General features: G+C 40.8%; 1 protein-coding gene and 1 non-coding gene across 2 annotated transcripts in view; both read right to left on the bottom strand.

Moving 5' to 3' along the window:
- LOC129133639 (ubiquitin-associated protein 2-like) overlaps positions 1–17,313 on the bottom strand; it is a 178,071-nt gene that overhangs the window by 71,934 nt on the left and 88,824 nt on the right. The window contains exons 12-18 of the mRNA XM_077193162.1: positions 14,480–14,751; positions 13,217–13,389; positions 11,256–11,463; positions 10,032–10,071; positions 6,137–6,320; positions 1,758–1,824; positions 251–437 (exon numbers count right to left, since the gene is read on the bottom strand). Coding sequence (XP_077049277.1) covers positions 251–437; positions 1,758–1,824; positions 6,137–6,320; positions 10,032–10,071; positions 11,256–11,463; positions 13,217–13,389; positions 14,480–14,751 — 1,131 coding nt within the window. The remainder of the gene's footprint in view (positions 1–250; positions 438–1,757; positions 1,825–6,136; positions 6,321–10,031; positions 10,072–11,255; positions 11,464–13,216; positions 13,390–14,479; positions 14,752–17,313) is intronic.
- On the bottom strand, positions 13,698–13,780 carry LOC129133640 (small nucleolar RNA SNORD121A). Its single transcript, XR_008536031.1, has one exon. It is a non-coding gene; the product is annotated as a small nucleolar RNA SNORD121A (small nucleolar RNA).

Genomic DNA, 17,313 nt, shown 5'->3' with positions numbered 1-17,313 from the left:
TACTCTGGTTTCTATTTACAAAGCTCTTTGGGGATGGAATATGTTAAATAAATGCCACATAATGTCCTAACAAATATCTCAAATACACAAACCCAGGCAATTTTATTTTATAACCCAGAAAATAAAGCATGCTGAAAATGCTAGTCAAGTGTGGATTTCTTAGCGTAGCTATAGCTGGCAAGATGCTCAACTGACAGCCCTGCTGATCGAAGTCCTCTGTCTCTCCACATAAACTGTTAATATTGCAAACCTGAAGACATTAAGGGAGCTGCCCGTGTGGTAGCAGACACACTGGTAACACTCAGGCCAAGGCTAGCTGTAGTGTTCATACTGCTTGCCATGCTGACAACCGAAGAGGTGGTGCTAGTGGCTGAGGTTGAAGCAGTTGAAAAAGTTGTTGAAGGCTGAAGTGAAGTTGTGTTCTCAACACTAGTGTGCTAGAAAGGAGACAAAAAGATTGAGGATAACAGAGCAAATGAGGCACAGTGAAAGATGGGGGGGGGTGGGGAACAAAACTAAAAATCAAACCCAACAATCTTTTAAGTAACAGCAGCACATGTAAAAAATAATGCATTATCTATGTATCAGGCAAGCAATTAAGTTGCATGCTTGTGATTTTTAAGCATTCAAAGAAAATTATTACATGAGACAAATTCAAACTGCTATATCATCACAAAATTATACCACAGTAACTCAAATGTCACTCCCTTGCATTATTTCTTGCCCTTTTTGCTTGTATACTCCTTTAAGCTAGTATTTGTTATGTTAAATAAACTATATTCTTCCAAAAGACAATATCTGTTTTCAAAATACAGGACACTGCTATTGTGATTTCCTCAGTGCATTTGTGGAATTTAAAAGATTAAAACTGCAGTGCCTCACAACAGAGTCAATGTGGTAAACTGAAACACAAACAAAATGTATTACAGGAACACATGAAGATAAAGGAGTTCCTGGTTTGAATCCAGCACAATACAGTACTTTAGCTGTAAGCTGATCACACCTGCAAAACAGTGTCATCAACACACAGAAACCAAAAAGAACGCTGACAGCAAAAAAGGAGTACATTTTGATAAGTGTGATTTTTAATTTACATATACAACAGGGGTGGAGCATTACAAACCAAAATTCAAGCATAAAGAAAAGCAGTAACCTATCTGCACACCCCAAAGGGGATTGTAGAGACAGAACAAGGCAGTGTCTCTCTGACTTTCATTTGTGCAACCTCATCTAGAGCACTGTGTTCACTACCATTTGCCTTGTTATCTCTAATACATTAAATACACAGGTGACAACAATGTCACATGGTAAACTCTAAAATCATCTGTCCTGAAGCATTTGTCATGACATGTACCACTCCATCACCTGCACTTTGCCAGCTAATCTCTCCAGTGGAGTCTGTGAAGGGTCCACATTTTAGAGCAGTTTCAGACAGCCACATCTAAAGTTTTATTTCTTATTTAAACACATTTTTTATAAGAAATTCTTTCTATATTCCATCCCTCCTTGCTGGCACAAAAATTTCCTCTACAGTTGTGTGACTGGCAAGTCTCTGTAACAGCTAGTCCTGATCGAGTACAAATCACAAGTGCTAAAGACTTTTTTTACCACTAGAGAGCTGGCAGTCCTCCTTCCCTGAGATAAAGCTCTTGTTTCGTTAATTAGCATACTGGAACACACTGAACTAAGAGAGGGTCTTAATCATCAGATAAACTGACTATATGCCAAATATCTGTGGAAATGCAAATAGGACTTACCACATGTGATGTGCTTGAAGACAACACTGAGGCAGGGGAGAGGCTGCTCTGATGATTGGAAAGGGAGCTAAAAAGGAATTGCAAAGAGTTAAGGTTATAGATGAGTAATATAATAGTTGGCTCTCACAATTAAGGGATAGATATTATGCAGATGTTAAAATGTATAGTGATGTTACTGTAATATGTCCTCCCATAGTACTCTTTCCCCTCCCCCTTGTAATAGCCTCAGTAGTCAGGGAATTTAGAGAAGGCCAGCTTATTACCAAGGCACAGCATAACAACACGTGCCCTGAAATCAAGATATAAGAAGGTAATCTCCACCAATGGACAGCAGAGAAGGAGTTGACTGACAAAACTTTGGGAGGGGGCTAAGAATATAAAAGGCAGAGCATCCATTTTGTAGATGAGCATGTGGCTGATAGTTACGGTGGCTCCCAGCGCTGTATTTTTTCCTTATTTAGTCCTTTTGTTGTATTTTTTGTTAAAGTTTAATAAACCTTTAAAATTTTAAAAGTGAGCAGTTGTTTCTCACAGTTAATAAAATTATTTTTTCCTAAAACATTTTAAATATATATATGTATATACACACACACACATATATGCAAATAGAGTAGGTAGTAGAATATTAGTTAAAGAATAAAAATTGTAGCTATGTGTATACACATATACACACAGTAGGATAATAAAGAAAAAATTGTCTGTAGAAATGTCTATATATATACACACACACACCCCCTACATTTTCCCTTTAACTAATACCCTACTACGGTTTAATTTAAAAAATGAAGTACAGAAACAACTATTACTAACAAGAAACATCTAAAACACCATTCATTTATAACTATCAAATTACTATATTTTAGAAAAAAATAACTGCTGGTTCAGGAATTACGTAAAGTCCAAAACCAGAAGAACACTCACAGAAACACATGGCTTGTTTCTCATTCTTTCCATAAGAAACTGCTTCATTAGGTGAGATAGTACTTTGGTTTGAGTCATTATGGTATTTCTCACATAACCCGTATAACATTAGTTCAACCAACTAGACCTGCAGGATATTTTCCCCATAACTCTACCAAAGGCCCCAAGAAACTATCAAAAGACAGTGCTCAAAAAAAAAAAAAAAACCCAACAAATGAAGAGCATCTGTGAAAGCCCAAAAGTTAGCCTTACTACTATAGAATCTGTCAATTTAATCAAGGCCAATTAATACCACTACACCCTACCAAAACCAATTTCCTCTTTGAAAAGATGAAACAGAACTATTAGTTCTGTTTTATACATACACTGTAAAATATGAAAATAAAGAATCCCCTGATTAAAAACATTTGCAATAGCTTTGCTTTAGAAAGCAACTCTGCTTTAGCACCATCTTTTTTTCCTAACTGACGAGGCCTGTGAACTATTGGCACTAACAGCAGCACTGACATACATCTGTAATCCAAAGATCTCCCTGAAAAGTGACTGAAATGGTTTTTTAAACATTTACAGTGACAGAAGTTATACCTTACATTCAAGGTCAAGAACATAACTTACAGCACAATAAACAAATTGAACACTGATAAAGCAAAGATATAAAAACTATGTATGGTTTGGTGCTCAAAAAAACCCTTCCTCATTTGAAATCAGAAGCAAGAGAGATCCTAACCATAACAAATATTTTCGTGTTTTCTATGGAAATAGTCACAAGAGAATACAGTAGTTTTCATAGCAAAGTTGCAAGCTAAATTATATGCCCTAATTAAAGGGCAAACACTTCTGGCAGCTCTTTTGAGATGCGGGACCAGAATAAATGTTGGCAGTTCCATAGATTAATTTTACTTTGACTCTTTAAAACTGTTCTCTGCCTGCAGAAATTACAATGACACCACTTCAAGCAGCAAGGAAAAAACCAGTTCAGTCTACATACATTTTTAAACCACTCCCTTGCCCACTCTCCCCAGCTCTTCTAAAAGCCTTAATTCACTATCTGACCTATGGTAGAGACAGACAAGAACCACCAGCACAACCAAGCCAGACATGCTCGGAATTCAAGAATCATCTTTCATGGTGCTTTGTATCTGACTAACAGCATCAATCCTCCAACTAAAATTTCTACCAATGTACACAGCTTTTCAACAAACAAATGTGGGGATATATTTTCAACGTGAATGAATTAATTATTGTTGTTTGACACATTTACCATTTTATTCAACAGAAAACACTAGTGTATTAAGAGACTATGTCCTAGCTAACAGAAAAAAGTCTGTGATAGCCCATAAAATTAGTTTCTTATATTAACAAATACAGTACAAAGGTGAGTATTAAAACATAACCAGCACAGCCTTGGGATATCACCTGTCCAAGGACAAAGCTCAAGTAACAGGCACTAAAATATCAGACAGACAGTGTGAATGAGCTAAGCTGTGCTAAATGCACTTCCAGAAACACTAATCTGACATTTCAAAGTGTCTTAAGGAAATGTTTTAGAAAAAGGCACACACTTTCCCTGTGGAACCATTCCCATTTTCTAATTTTAAGAAATACAAATATAAATGAAAACACAATATTTCAAAATTAGCCAGGAAGTAAATTGTTAGGGAATAATTTCAAACATACGACACTAAACAATCAGCAAGCACTGCAGAAAAAGTAGGAAAAACAAACTAGGGGAATCAATTTAGCTGACATGACTGAAGTAAGAGCTACTTGAAACACTAAGTTGTTTATAAACCACTGTCCTGGGTAAACCAAAGTGTTATTGTATTCCATATCTATCTGTGCCCAACGTTGTTACTGTCTCTTTAAGACCCTGCAGCAGGAAAACAACCATGGAAGGGCTGGGAGGTGCCCAGGTTTTTTGAGGTTGAGGCACTCAGGCAGAACTCTCTCTTGCCTCATGGCTCTGGCTTTTTTCCCTTTGTTCTTGCAGGGAGATAGAGCCAAGGCACCAGTGGGAAGAGGCTCTCTTTTGGGTTTCTTTTGTTTTTGTTTTTTTTCCTAGAGGGTTGCCTCAGGTAGTTTTTTTTTCTGAGAGGCAAATTGAGTGCCTGCCTACAGCTGCGGCATTGCAACAAGAAGAACAGAACAGCCCCACTCCATACAATCGCCCCAGCCCACCAGCAGTGCCCAGTGGAAATGGGAAGGTGCAGAGTCCAAGTTTCCCCAGCTGGCTGCCTTGCCATCTTCTGCCAAGAGGAAGGCAAAGTCTCTTCGATGAGTTCTAGCCCTTGACCAAGTTCCAGCTGCCAGAGTGTGCCAGCCACCTTCACCAATGGAGCTGCTGCTGCCACTGGAGAGAAAAGAGGGGGGTGGGCTGCTGCCATCTTTCTCTTTCCACAAATGCTTGTCTGTGGAGGGTGCCATCTTGGGGGAGGGGTTACTCTGCCATTTTTAAATTTCTCCTTGTTCCCAGGGAGTCTGTGAGATTCCAGCAATTTTGTAACTAGTGACTATTACTGTTATTATGTTTGCCTGTTTCTGGGGTTTTTTTTAGTAAACTGTTATTTTTTCACTTATATCTACTCATATTTGTGAGAAATGACCTGTCACTTTTAAAATTTTAAAGGTTTATTAAACCTTAAAAAAATACAACAAAGGACTGACTAAGGAAAAAGGACAGTGCACTGGGAGTGTATGACCATCTGCCAGGAGCTTGTCTACAAAATGGCTGCTCCGCCTTTTATACCCCTGGGGGTTGCATCAGGCAACCTTGGCCTCTCCTAAAGTCTGTCAGTCAACTCTTCTTTGCCATCCATTGGAGGAGACTACTTTCTTGTAACTTGATTGGAGGTGAGGTGTTGTCATGCCGCATCCCCTAGCAACAAGCTTTTCCCATTCCCAACTCCCCCATGCAAGGGGCACATGTACATGCCCTCCCTCCACATGTCTCGGACAACCCTGACAACCCAGGTTGTCTGGTGGCAACAATACAGAGGGGGGGAAAGGGGACTATGGGGAGAACAGAGGATGTCTAAACAACAAACTACAATACCATAACTATACATCAATAAAACTTCTCTTATCATAGACACAATGTTAATCCCTTAATTGTGAGAGCCAATCATCCCATTACTCATCTATAACAATAGTCATATCTCCTTATTGGTGAAAAGGGATTGGTTAAAACTAAAGGGGAGGTAACTTATTTCAGTGTCCACCTCATAACTTGTCTTAAACCAAGACAATCATGGGCAGCAGCTGCTCTATCATTAAGAGGCAGCCCAGAGCTCATACTTTGTAACCAGAAACATCCTAGCCTCTTCTGAATCTCTCTCCTAATTCTAGTTAATGTCAGAAAAAGAGACCCTGGTAAGTGACAGCCCCATACACAATCACCCTTATGTCTGTCCTTTCCTGACAATTGAACCCCTTTCAGTTTATCACAACTCCTACTGCACCTGCTTAACTGTGAGAGTGAGCTGCTGGCCAGATCACTGGACTGAGGCAAGCTGGACAAAGTGCCTGCATGCTGCGATGCTGAAGGCAGAAGTGAAGCAGTAGTGGACACCATGCTGGGCAGAGAACCAGCAGAAGGTAGTGAGGGAGAAGGCTCTGTTTTAAGCACAGGAACTGATGAAGTAGCTGCAACAAATTAAAAAGAGACATTCAAAGACAAATTCCAGCATACTTGACATACTAGCCTGGATTTAGGAACACAACAGTGTTCTCCCCTTGGTTTACAAAAACCTGACCAGTAAGAACCAATAACAGTATCAAGAATCAGGCTATTAATGAAAATTCAAACAGCAACATAACTATCATTTTTTCCCTTTAAGCTCTTCACCTACAGTAGATTTATAATTTTCAATGCTATGTGTGTAGCAAACTAGTCTTCTGCACTTAAACTCCCACTATCTGGATTACTACCTTTTGCTCACAAGTGAATCTTCACTTTAAAATTCCTTGCATTTGGTTCCACAAAGAGAAGTAATTTGTGCTGTACAAATCTGCTTTTACCTACAGCTCTGCTTCTTCATAGCAACCTACACAGCACCATTGATGTTTAATACCTGGATCGTTGGAGTACAAGGGTACATACAACACATCAGTTCAGAGAACTGAGTCAAATGTTTAATGCAGTAGAATAAAAGAAGCTATGATAAAAGGCCACAACTGGGTACAGCATTAAGCACTTTTGATGGCTAAAGAGTTGCCAAATATTGTCTAACTTTATGTGACCTAGATAACAAAAATCTTTAAGCATGAATAGTACTTTCAGGTACACAGAGTAGAACTTGTTTACCACAGATGTACCTTTCCAAATGATCACTATACTAAGACACTGAACAACTCTACTGCCCAACAGAATACCCAGCTGTTTCTACACTTATCTCTTGTTCTCTGAAGTTAATACACAGAATTAGAGGCACTCATTCACCAATAAAAGCAAAAGAGAGTGGAGCCCTGCCTTCTGTTGGACCATGCTTCCATACCATATCAGAGACCACTAGCCAGTGGATCATCACTAACTTGCAATGCATGTAAAGACAATCTTAGAATGGTCACAAAAGAAAATTCACATATACACTCAGAAGGTACACATCACAGTTTGTTCAAGTTACTGGTTTGCTTTCCTCACTAAATGACTCAAGTCGGGTTACTGGATTACTATACAAACAGAAATCAAGAAGCCTTGGCCTTGGCAATAAGCATGAGGATAACTGACAACAGAGAAGGAAATTCTATAGATCAGGTTCAAGACCATTTAAGGAACCTGCAATCCATGGGATCTAAAGAGATACATCTGTGGGTCTGGAGGGAACTGGCAGAAGAAGTGGCTAAGCCACTATCTATCATATTTGAGAAGTCATGGCAGTCCAGTGAAGTTCCCACTGACTGAAAAAGGGGAATGTGGTGGATGAGAGAAGAGCAACTGACATAATCTACCTGGACTTGTGCAAAGCATTTGACACTGTCCCACACAACATCATTGTCTCTGAACTAGAGAGACATGGATTTGGTGGGTGCACCACATAGTGCATAAGGAGTTGGCTGGATGGTTGCACTCAAAGAGTTGCAGTTAAGGGCTCCATGTCCAAGTGGAGACTAGTGATGAGTGGTGTTCCTCAGGGATTGGTGTTGGGACCAGTGCTGTTTAACATCTTTGTCAGTGACATGGACGGGGGGATTGAGTGCACCCTCAGCAAGTTTCCTGAAGAGATCAAGCTGTGTGGTGCAGTCGACATGCTGGAAGGAAGGGATGCCATCCAGAGTGACCTTGACAGGTGAGCCTGTGCAAACTTCATGTAGTTCAACAAGTCCAAGTGCAAGGTCCTGCACTTGGGTCAGGGAAATCCCAAGCACAAATACAAGGTGAGTGAAGAATGGATTGAGAACAACCCTGGGGAGAAGGACTTGGGGGTCTTGGTGAATGAAAAAATTAATATAAACCAGCAGTGTGCACTTGCAGCCCAGAAATCCAAGTGTATCCTGGGCTGCATCAAAAGCAGTGTGACCAGTAGGTCGAGGGAGGGGATTCTGCCCCTCTACTCTGTGCTCATGAGACCCCCACCTGGAGTATTGTGTCCAGCTCTGGAGGCCCCAACATCGGAAGAAGGTGGACCTGATGGAGTGAGTCCAGAGTAGGGACAAGATGATGATCAGAGGGCTGGAGCACCTCTCCTGTGAAGACAGGCTGAGAGAATTGGGATTGTTCACCCTGAAGAAAAGGCTCCAGGGAGACCTTGTAGCAGCCTTCCAGTACCTAAAGGGATTCCAAGAGAGCTGGAAAGGGACTTTTCACAAGGGCATGGAGTGACAGGACAGAGGGGAATGGCATTAAACTGAAAGAGGATAGGTTTAGATTAGATATTAGGAAGAAATTCTTCCCTGTGAGGGTGGTGAGGCACTGGCACAAGTTGCCCAGAGAAGCTGTGGCTGCCTTATCTCTGGAAGTGTTCTGGGCCAGGTTGGATGGGGCTTGGAGCAACCTGGTCTAGTGGAAGGTGTCCCTGTCTATGGCAGGGTGTTGGAACTAAAATTGAAATCCCTTCCAACCCAAACCATCCTATGAACTAAGAATATTATCAGCACATGCAGAAGGGAAAAATGTCACTACTTTCAAATGTTAAAAAGAGAAAATACATAATAGTTTTGATTAATGAAATAGATACATGGAAGAAGACTGATTCCACTTTATGTGCTTGAAATACAGAAAAGACCAAAAGTGTTCTCAAAGGGGAACTGGCTCAGAAAAAGGGACTAATAAAGCTGTTACAGAATAATTACAAAAATATTAGGAATTCTCAGATCTTTGTTTTCCATAGCAAAAAAACCAAGTCCTGTAGTGAATTTCATACATTATTCATTCATTCTGTACACAAGAGTAAGAAACTTTTCCACTTGAAAAGTTGTTTTTATACATAACAATCTTTCAAGTGGTAACTCTTTGGGCATATACACTCCTCCTGTTCATTAGAATTTAACTTAGCACTAACAAAACATTGTTTATAGGTTTGAATGCCCAACTTCTTTCTACACAGAAGTATTAAAAAAACAGTCTGCCCTATTAGTGACCTACCTGAAGAGATGCTTAAGAGGAAGACAGACTTAAAGTCTTGGAATTCCAAAAGATGTTAATTCATACTGCTGCCCTTGAAAATTTCCACAGACCAGCACAGGTCAGAAGATTAATGACTAGAATTTGATTTAATTATTTTAACTCCAGGAACAGAGATGTAGGGATGCTACAAGTAAAATACCACATTAGAACCTGGCCAAGATGAAGATAACAGTAATGCCTGTATCAGAGCCAGTATTATGTTATTCTTACTCCACTGCAAGGGAGCAAGGTACCTGGCAGAGGGAGCATGTTAGTCACCTATATTCCCCAAGGGCTTCTAATAGGGCGCAAGTAGCACTATACCCAATGAGAGGTGCATTCCAAGAATGTCACTTTGTGTCATTACAGCTAAATGCTATTCACAGCTTCCCAACTGAGAATTGGAAGAATTACTAAAAATTTTTGTATTAATTTTTAATTTTATATTTTTTAAAATGTTCTCCTAATTTTGGCAGATAAATTCAAAAGAAAGCAGCAGCCAATCAGCTTCTTTAATTCTAAGACTGCTTAGGTTTGTAGATTTAATAGAGCTGCTTTCACACTTCAGTTCTAGTCAAGCAGCAAGTAGTATATCCTATGGAAATACATAATAAACTCAAGAGAGTCAGTAATAAAAGTCAGTGAGAACAATGTAAAACCTTAAACCAGACATCACTGCTACAGTTGTGCACACAGCAAGTAGTAAGGAAGGATCAGAAAGTCCTCTGCACAACCAAGCTTGGTAAACTTACTGTCAAGAGTTGCCTGTGTTCTAACACTGTTGTGCCCGTTCTGTAAACAAAGAAGAAATGGGTAAATAAATTATCAAATAGGAATATTAAATTTTCAGACCAAACCACACACAGAACATGCTTCATGCAAAATTCTATGTTCGTTCTAAATTGAAAGACCAAAAAGACAGAAAATTAACTTTTTTATAGCCTTTAACGAAACCACATAATAAAGTTGTCTCGAGTATGAGGTGTACTGAACATACAGAATCCCATATACTGCCCATAATACACCCATCAGCTGGAAACCATCCCATCTACTGTATATAACATAAACTTCAGGTTCACACTGATATGAAAGAAAGAATTGCTATAACATATAGGAAATGGTTATGTTTTTGATCTAATGCAACTCACAATTTTAAGTATTCAAGTTACACAGAGGCGCCAATTTTTTTCTATTGAAAGATAAGACTTGAGAGGCACCAGTTGTTTTTTGGATAACGCTGGAGTACAGAAGTGGATAGTCTATGCTTGATCCTCACCAGTAAATACGAGCTAGTGCAGAAGACAGGTGTGACTGAGCCATTATATAAAAAAGGCTAGGAGTAAATAAACTTACAAACTCTCACAAGTTCCTTAAATATTTGATAAAATAAATTATCTTAAAACAAACCTACATTCCATATACAAATAGAGTAGGTGCTTTTGAATATCTTCTGAGACTCTCTCTGTCCTAGATTAGATCTCTCCTTATGCTTTTTAAAATAAAAGATGAAACTAATTCCAACTGCAGTTTAAATCAAACAAAAGAGTAATGTTGGAAGGGCCACAAACAGTTTGGGATTCATTTTCTAGGTGCCATATTAATTTAATAAATAATATACCTTTGGATAGAAATGGTCAAGTTATGGCAAAATACCATAACTGATATTTACATACAGAAATAGTTCCTTTTTTAAAAACTAAGCTTCAGGGAAGGAAACTCAGCTAGGATGTTAAGTGTTACTAAGAATAAAGGTCAAACAGCAATTTAAGATGTCAAAACCCATAAAAGCAGAGGCTCTTATATCCCATATACAAGAAATGGCTACAAAATAGGAAAAGAAAAAACAACAGAATGGACCTGGGAATCAAAAATACCACTTGGCTTGGTTAAAATATTAACATATTTGGGTAATACAAGTCTAACACCGATAAGAATATTTCCCTTTTTTCAAAGTCTTATTTCAGAATTTCACTCACTGTAACTGCAACAGGGGTTGGTTCAGATGGAGCCATGGAGCTTTCGTACACTATCCTACTAAGCACAGAAGTCTGCTCATAGGAGGAAGTTGTTACTGGGCTGGTGCTCTGGGATGAGCAGGTCACACTGGAAGAGCTGACAGCAGAGGCTGTGTAGGTGGACTCCTGTACTGTATTGGATATTGGCAGAGAGGTATTCAAAGGATCACTGGAAAAAGTAAAAATTATTTATCAACATGGCACACTAGATCTCAAATACCTTTGTGAAAATATCAGCTCCTATATAGTTATCTAGAACTACCTTAAACATGGAGTCAAATATACATTATTTATACTAGAAAATCTAATAATGAGAAAAAATATATAATTTTACTTTGGTCCCCAGTAATCACTGCTTCAAAACCATCCACTGCACTAAGCACCATTCATCTTCCTCTTGCCAGCCCAACCAAAACAAGAGTTTACACACAAGCACTATTTTTGGTCATGCTATTTTCACCTTCCCAAAGGATATATTAATGAACATAAACTCTTTTTTAAACAAGTAGATCCATAAAGTCTGGTATATGATGAGAAACACACAGTCTCTTTTAACAACAGAATTCTGTCATTAAAGTAGCAGTCGAACAGAACTATGCAAAGAGGAAAAATACTTTTAAAAAATACTTTAAATATGCAGGACTGTTTTACTTTCTAAACACCTTTTTTTTTTTAAGTTTACAGAACTAGAAATTAATGTGAAAGTTAATTTTTAATAATATTTCTGATTTAACTTTGGAAAACTTCTTACTGAAGCCAATTTTTGAATAAATAAGGAAAAAAAAAGAGTTACAAGTATGTTGGCATTTATCATCATTTATCATTGGCCATTTTAGCATTTCAGTAAGAGGTTCTGCATAATGAAAGATCGGCTTTTTTTCTCATCCCATAGAAGCATCAGATTTATAATCCAGTGCCAATGTACTAATACACATATATGGTACAAAGATCATCTCTCCTGGACCAAAAATCAGGAAAAAAAAAATGTGTTGTGAGGAACAAACCCTCAAACAAATTTGAAAAACAGGAAAACTAAACATAAAATCGCAATTTTATAAAGGGTAGCTTAATTTTAAGGTTATATACATTCATGTCATCTCCAGCTTCATACTGACCCATCTAGGGAGATTTTGATTGTAATTAGAAAATAAATTTCTTTTTTAAGATGTCATCCACAGAAAACACTTTACAGAATCAATTAGGTTGAAAAAGACCTCTGAGATTATTGAGTCCAACCTATAACCAAATACCACCTTGTCAACCAGACCTTGGCACTAAGTGCCACATCCAGTCTTTCCTTAAACACCTGCAGGGATGGTGACTCTACCACCATCTGGGGCAGCCCATTCCAATGTCTAATCACCCTTTCTGGGTGATTCCTCCTAATGTCCAACCTGAACCTCCTCTGTGGCAGCTTAAGACTGTGTCCTCTTGTCCTGTCCCTTGTTCCCTGAGAGCAGAGCCCAACCCCCACCTGGCTGCACTCTCCTGTCAGGGAGTTGTAGAGAGTGAGAAGGTCCCCCCGAGCCTCCTTTTCTCCAGGCTAAACATCCCCAGCTCCCTCAGCCGCTCCTCATAGGACATGCACTCCAGACCCTTCACCAGTTTTGTTGCTCTTCTCTGGACTCCAGCATCTCAATGTCCTCCCTGAATTGGGCCCAGAACTGGACACAGGACTCGAGGTGTGACCTCACCAGTGCCAAGTACAGGGGAAGAATTATTTCCCTGGCCCTGATGACCACACTATTGCTGATACAGGCCAGGATGCCATTGACCTTCTTGGCCACCTGGGCACATGTTCACCTTATATGTCATCATATTTCTCCCTCTCATTACATGGCAATTGTGCCTTGACGTTTTTGGCACAAACTTGACCCCTTAAAAAAGACATGCAAGAATGCAGGAGGGGAGTTCACACATACTTGACAGATTTTGAGTACAAGCTATTGTTGGTTGCCTGCCTGGTATTCTCACTGCTTGAAGTTGATCCAAATTCTGTGAGCGTAGGCTCTGATCCAAACTCCATAGCTCCAAACTGAACATTTAATCCTGTCACATCTGCTGATCCAGGCATCTCCACTGCTGAGGCAGGAATCTTAAAGGAGGAAAAAACCCAAGATAATTCCTTTTCATGCACTATCTGTATTAAAGATATAAGTAACTGTCAGTCTTGTCCCTTAACTACAGGCTTCTTCAGTTACTGGCTCAGCCTTTGCTGCTAACTAGATCTGTGACAACCCCCCACTTTACATAAATTAACTACATTATTGTAACCTGAAATTAATTCATTGATTCTATGCCCTGATCTGGAGCTGAAAGAGTAAGCCATACTATTCTACAATATCAAAGTGTCATCTGTGATCATCCCCCTCAGCCAATATTCATCTTGTGGCTACTAAGTCAATCCAGAAATCACATAGTAACAGTCATTTTCCACACAGAACAATTAGATATGTGCTTGGAAAAGACATCACTGTATTTTGAACCTAAAAACTATTCAGCTTTGAATTTCCTGCTTTATAAACAAGAAACAGACCATGGTCCTTGCTCTCCTTCTTCCTAGAAACTTATACATAGAATCATTAAAGTTGGAAAAGACCCTTAAGATCAAGTCCTACCATTAATCTAAGTCCACAACTAAACCATGTCTCTAAGCACCACATCTACATGTTTTTTAAATACCTCCAAGGATAGTGACTCCACCACCTTCCTGTGCAGCCTGTCCCAATGCTTGACAACCCTTTCTGTAAAGAAATTTTTCCTAATATCCTATCTAAACCTCCCTGGGCACAACTTGCAGCCATTTCCTCTTGTCTTGTCAATTGTTACCTGGAAGAAGAGACCAACCCCCACCTGGCTCCATCCTCCTGTCAGTTGTAGAGAGGGAGAAGGTCCCCCCAAGCCTCCTTTTCTCCAGGCTAAGGCCCCCCAGCTCCCTCAGCTGCTCCTCACAGGACTTGTGCTCCAACCCCTTCACCAGCTTCATTACCCTTCTCTGGACTTGCTTCAGAACCTCAATATCCTTCCTGAATTGAGGAGCCCAGAACTAGACACAGGACTCAAGGTGTGGCCTCACCAGTGCCAAGTACAGAGGGAAAATCGCTTCCCTGATCCTGCTGGCCATACTATTGCTGATACAAGCTTTTGTATGCTTATGTTTACTATGGACAAACTCAATTACCCACCTTAGATGCTGGAGTTATCCTCCGTTTTGGTGGTTTTAGCTGCTTCTGCTGCGTTTGGTGGGCAGTCACTTCCTGGTTATCCATAGATATAGTGGGGAGCTGTAACATTTTGCTAACAGCGGTAGAGGTGTCTACTGGTAATGGCTCGTGGAGTTTTACCTGGGAGAAGGACTCCAGCCCAGGAGGAGGAACAGGGGCTGTCTGTGTTTGTTGTTGCTGTCGCTGGGTCAGATGGATTAGAACTGGGGATGGTTGAGGCTGCGATTTCAAGTCTGGTCAGTGTTGGGAAAAAGAAACGTCAAAATTAAAGTATTGAACTCTGCTCTTTATGCTTCTACCCTTTATGAAACAATCTGGGTGACCTGACACACTAGACAGCTATGATTTCATAGAGCATGCAAGTCTCTTTCAGACATCACACAAGTTTCATACTGAACATTACCACTGTAATAATAAAGCTAACACTTGATATTCACTACTTTAAATAAACAGCTGTGGGCAAGCATTATTTAGAATCATTGAAATGTTTAGGTTGGAAAAGACTTCTGAGTCCTACCACTAACCCAGCATTGCCAAATCCAACACTAAACCATGTCCCTAAGCACCACATCTACACAGCTTTTAAAATACCTCCAGGGATGGTGACTCCACCGCTTCCCTAGACAGCTTGATAACACTGTCCATGAAGTAATTTTCCCTAAAATCCAATCTAAACTCTCCCTGGCACAACTTAAAGCTGTTTCTTCTTGTCTTGTTACGTGTTACCTGGGAGAAGAAACTAATCCACGTGTTGTTACAACCTCCTTTCAGTTAGCTGTGGAGAGCAATAAGGTCCCCTGAGCCTCCTTTTCTCCAGATTAAACACCTCCAGCTCCCTCAGCTGCTCCTCATAGGACTTCATTGCTCTTCTCTGAACACACTCCACCACCTCAATATCTTTCTTGTAGCGAGAGGCAAAAAATTCAACACAGGATTCAAGGTGTGGCCTCACCAGTGCCAAGTACAAGGGAAGAATAATTTCCCTAGCCCTGCTGGCCACACTATTGCTGATACAGGCCAGGATGCCATTGACCTTCTTGGCCACCTGGGCACACACTGGCACACGTTCAGCTGGCTGTTGACCAGCACCCCAGGTCCTTTTCTGCTGGGCCACTTTCCAGCCACTCTGCCCCAGCCTGTAGTACTGCAGGGGATTGGTGTAGGTACACAGTTTGTGGTAATTGGGAATGGGGCTGTGGCCGAGCCTCATCCCTAACGGGCTACAACTGTGAAAAGCAGGTGAACAGTATTGAAAGCAATGAGACATGGAGTGCTGAGGTGTACTGACCAATCACAAAAGGGAACAGAAGGCACACAGGTGCAATACATGAACAATGAGGGGTAAAAGGTTGGGCTAAAGAACAAAAGGGGTGGACACTTGCAGCCTTCTAAAGTGATGTGATGTTACTCTGTATGGGGGTGCTTAAAGCTTTCTGATATTGTATGGTGGTACTCTGTGTATTGTGGCCATCTCGACTGTGGCAGGTGCTGTGGCATATGCTGTGACAGGTTGGTGTGACCCAAGTGCAGGACCTGGTACTTGGCCTTGTTGAACTGAATACCATTGGCCTCAGCCCACTAATCCACCCTGTCCAGAGCCCTCTGCAGAACCTTCCTACCCTCCAGCAGATCAACACTCCCAACTAACTTGGTGTTCTCTGCAAATTCATAGACCTAGCCAACAGTATACACGTTCAAGCCATGAACAGCCAGTGCCTCCAGGAGAATGTTGTGGGAGACAGTGTCAAAGGCTTTACTAAACTCCAGGGAGACAACATCCACAGCCTTTGCCTCATCCACTAGGCAGGTTGCCCTGTCATAGAAGAAGATCAGGTTGGTCAAGCAGGACCTGCCTTTCCTAAACCCATGCTGGCTGGGCCTGATCCCCTGGTTGTTCTGTAGGTGCCATGTGATGGCACTCAAGATTATCTGGTCAATTACCTTCCCTGGAAACGAGGTCAGGCTGACAGGCCTGTAGTTCCCCAGATCCTACTTCCAACCCTTCTTCTGGATGGACATATTTGCTAAACTCCAGTCTTCTGGGACCTCCTTGGTTAGCCAGGACTGGTGATAAATGATTGAAAGTGGCTTGGTGAGCACTTCTGTCAGCTCCTTCAGTACCCTTGGGTGGAGCCCATCCAGCCCCAAGGACTTGTGTGTGTCCAAGTGGTGTAGCAGGTCATTGACCATTTCTCCTTGGATTGTGAGGGCTTCATTCTGCTACCTGTCTCCATCTTCCAGCTCAGGGAGCTGGGCACCAAGTGAACAAACTGGTCTTGTTATAAAACACTGAAGCAAAGAAGGCATTGAGTACCTCAGCCTTTTCCTCATCCTCTGTCACTATGCTTTCCCACACACCCAATTAAGGATATTCTCCTTGTCCTGCCTTTTGCTAATGTCCTAGGGTGATATTATGATGCTTGTATCCCAAGTCATCTGTTCTGTTTATGCTGGATATTATGTTCTGTGCCTTCAAGACTGGCTCTGAAGAGCCAAGTTTTGTTTTGTTATCAGCCTGCTCACTCCCCCACAGTTGTCAGGACACAGACACGGGGCAGTACATAGGGCTGCTCTTGCTTTCGCTTTGCTCTTGGTCCTGCTTTGCTCTTGCTTTTGCTTGTTAGTTAGTTTAGCTAGGCAGTCTGAATTTTCCCTCGACTGTTTTTCTTTCCCTTTTCTTTGAACCATTCGAACGTGCTCTGGACTGGGACCTGGGAAACACCAAGAGTTTGCACTTTGTGGCCTGCAGCAGCCATTCCCAGCGATGGAGGGACTGATAACAGAGCAACCACTCC

The sequence above is a fragment of the Agelaius phoeniceus genome, chromosome W (genome assembly GCF_051311805.1).
Source record: "Agelaius phoeniceus isolate bAgePho1 chromosome W, bAgePho1.hap1, whole genome shotgun sequence".
NCBI lineage: Eukaryota > Metazoa > Chordata > Aves > Passeriformes > Icteridae > Agelaius > Agelaius phoeniceus.
The sequence above is the reverse complement of the archived record's forward strand: the minus strand, read 5'-3'. Positions and strand labels throughout refer to the sequence as shown.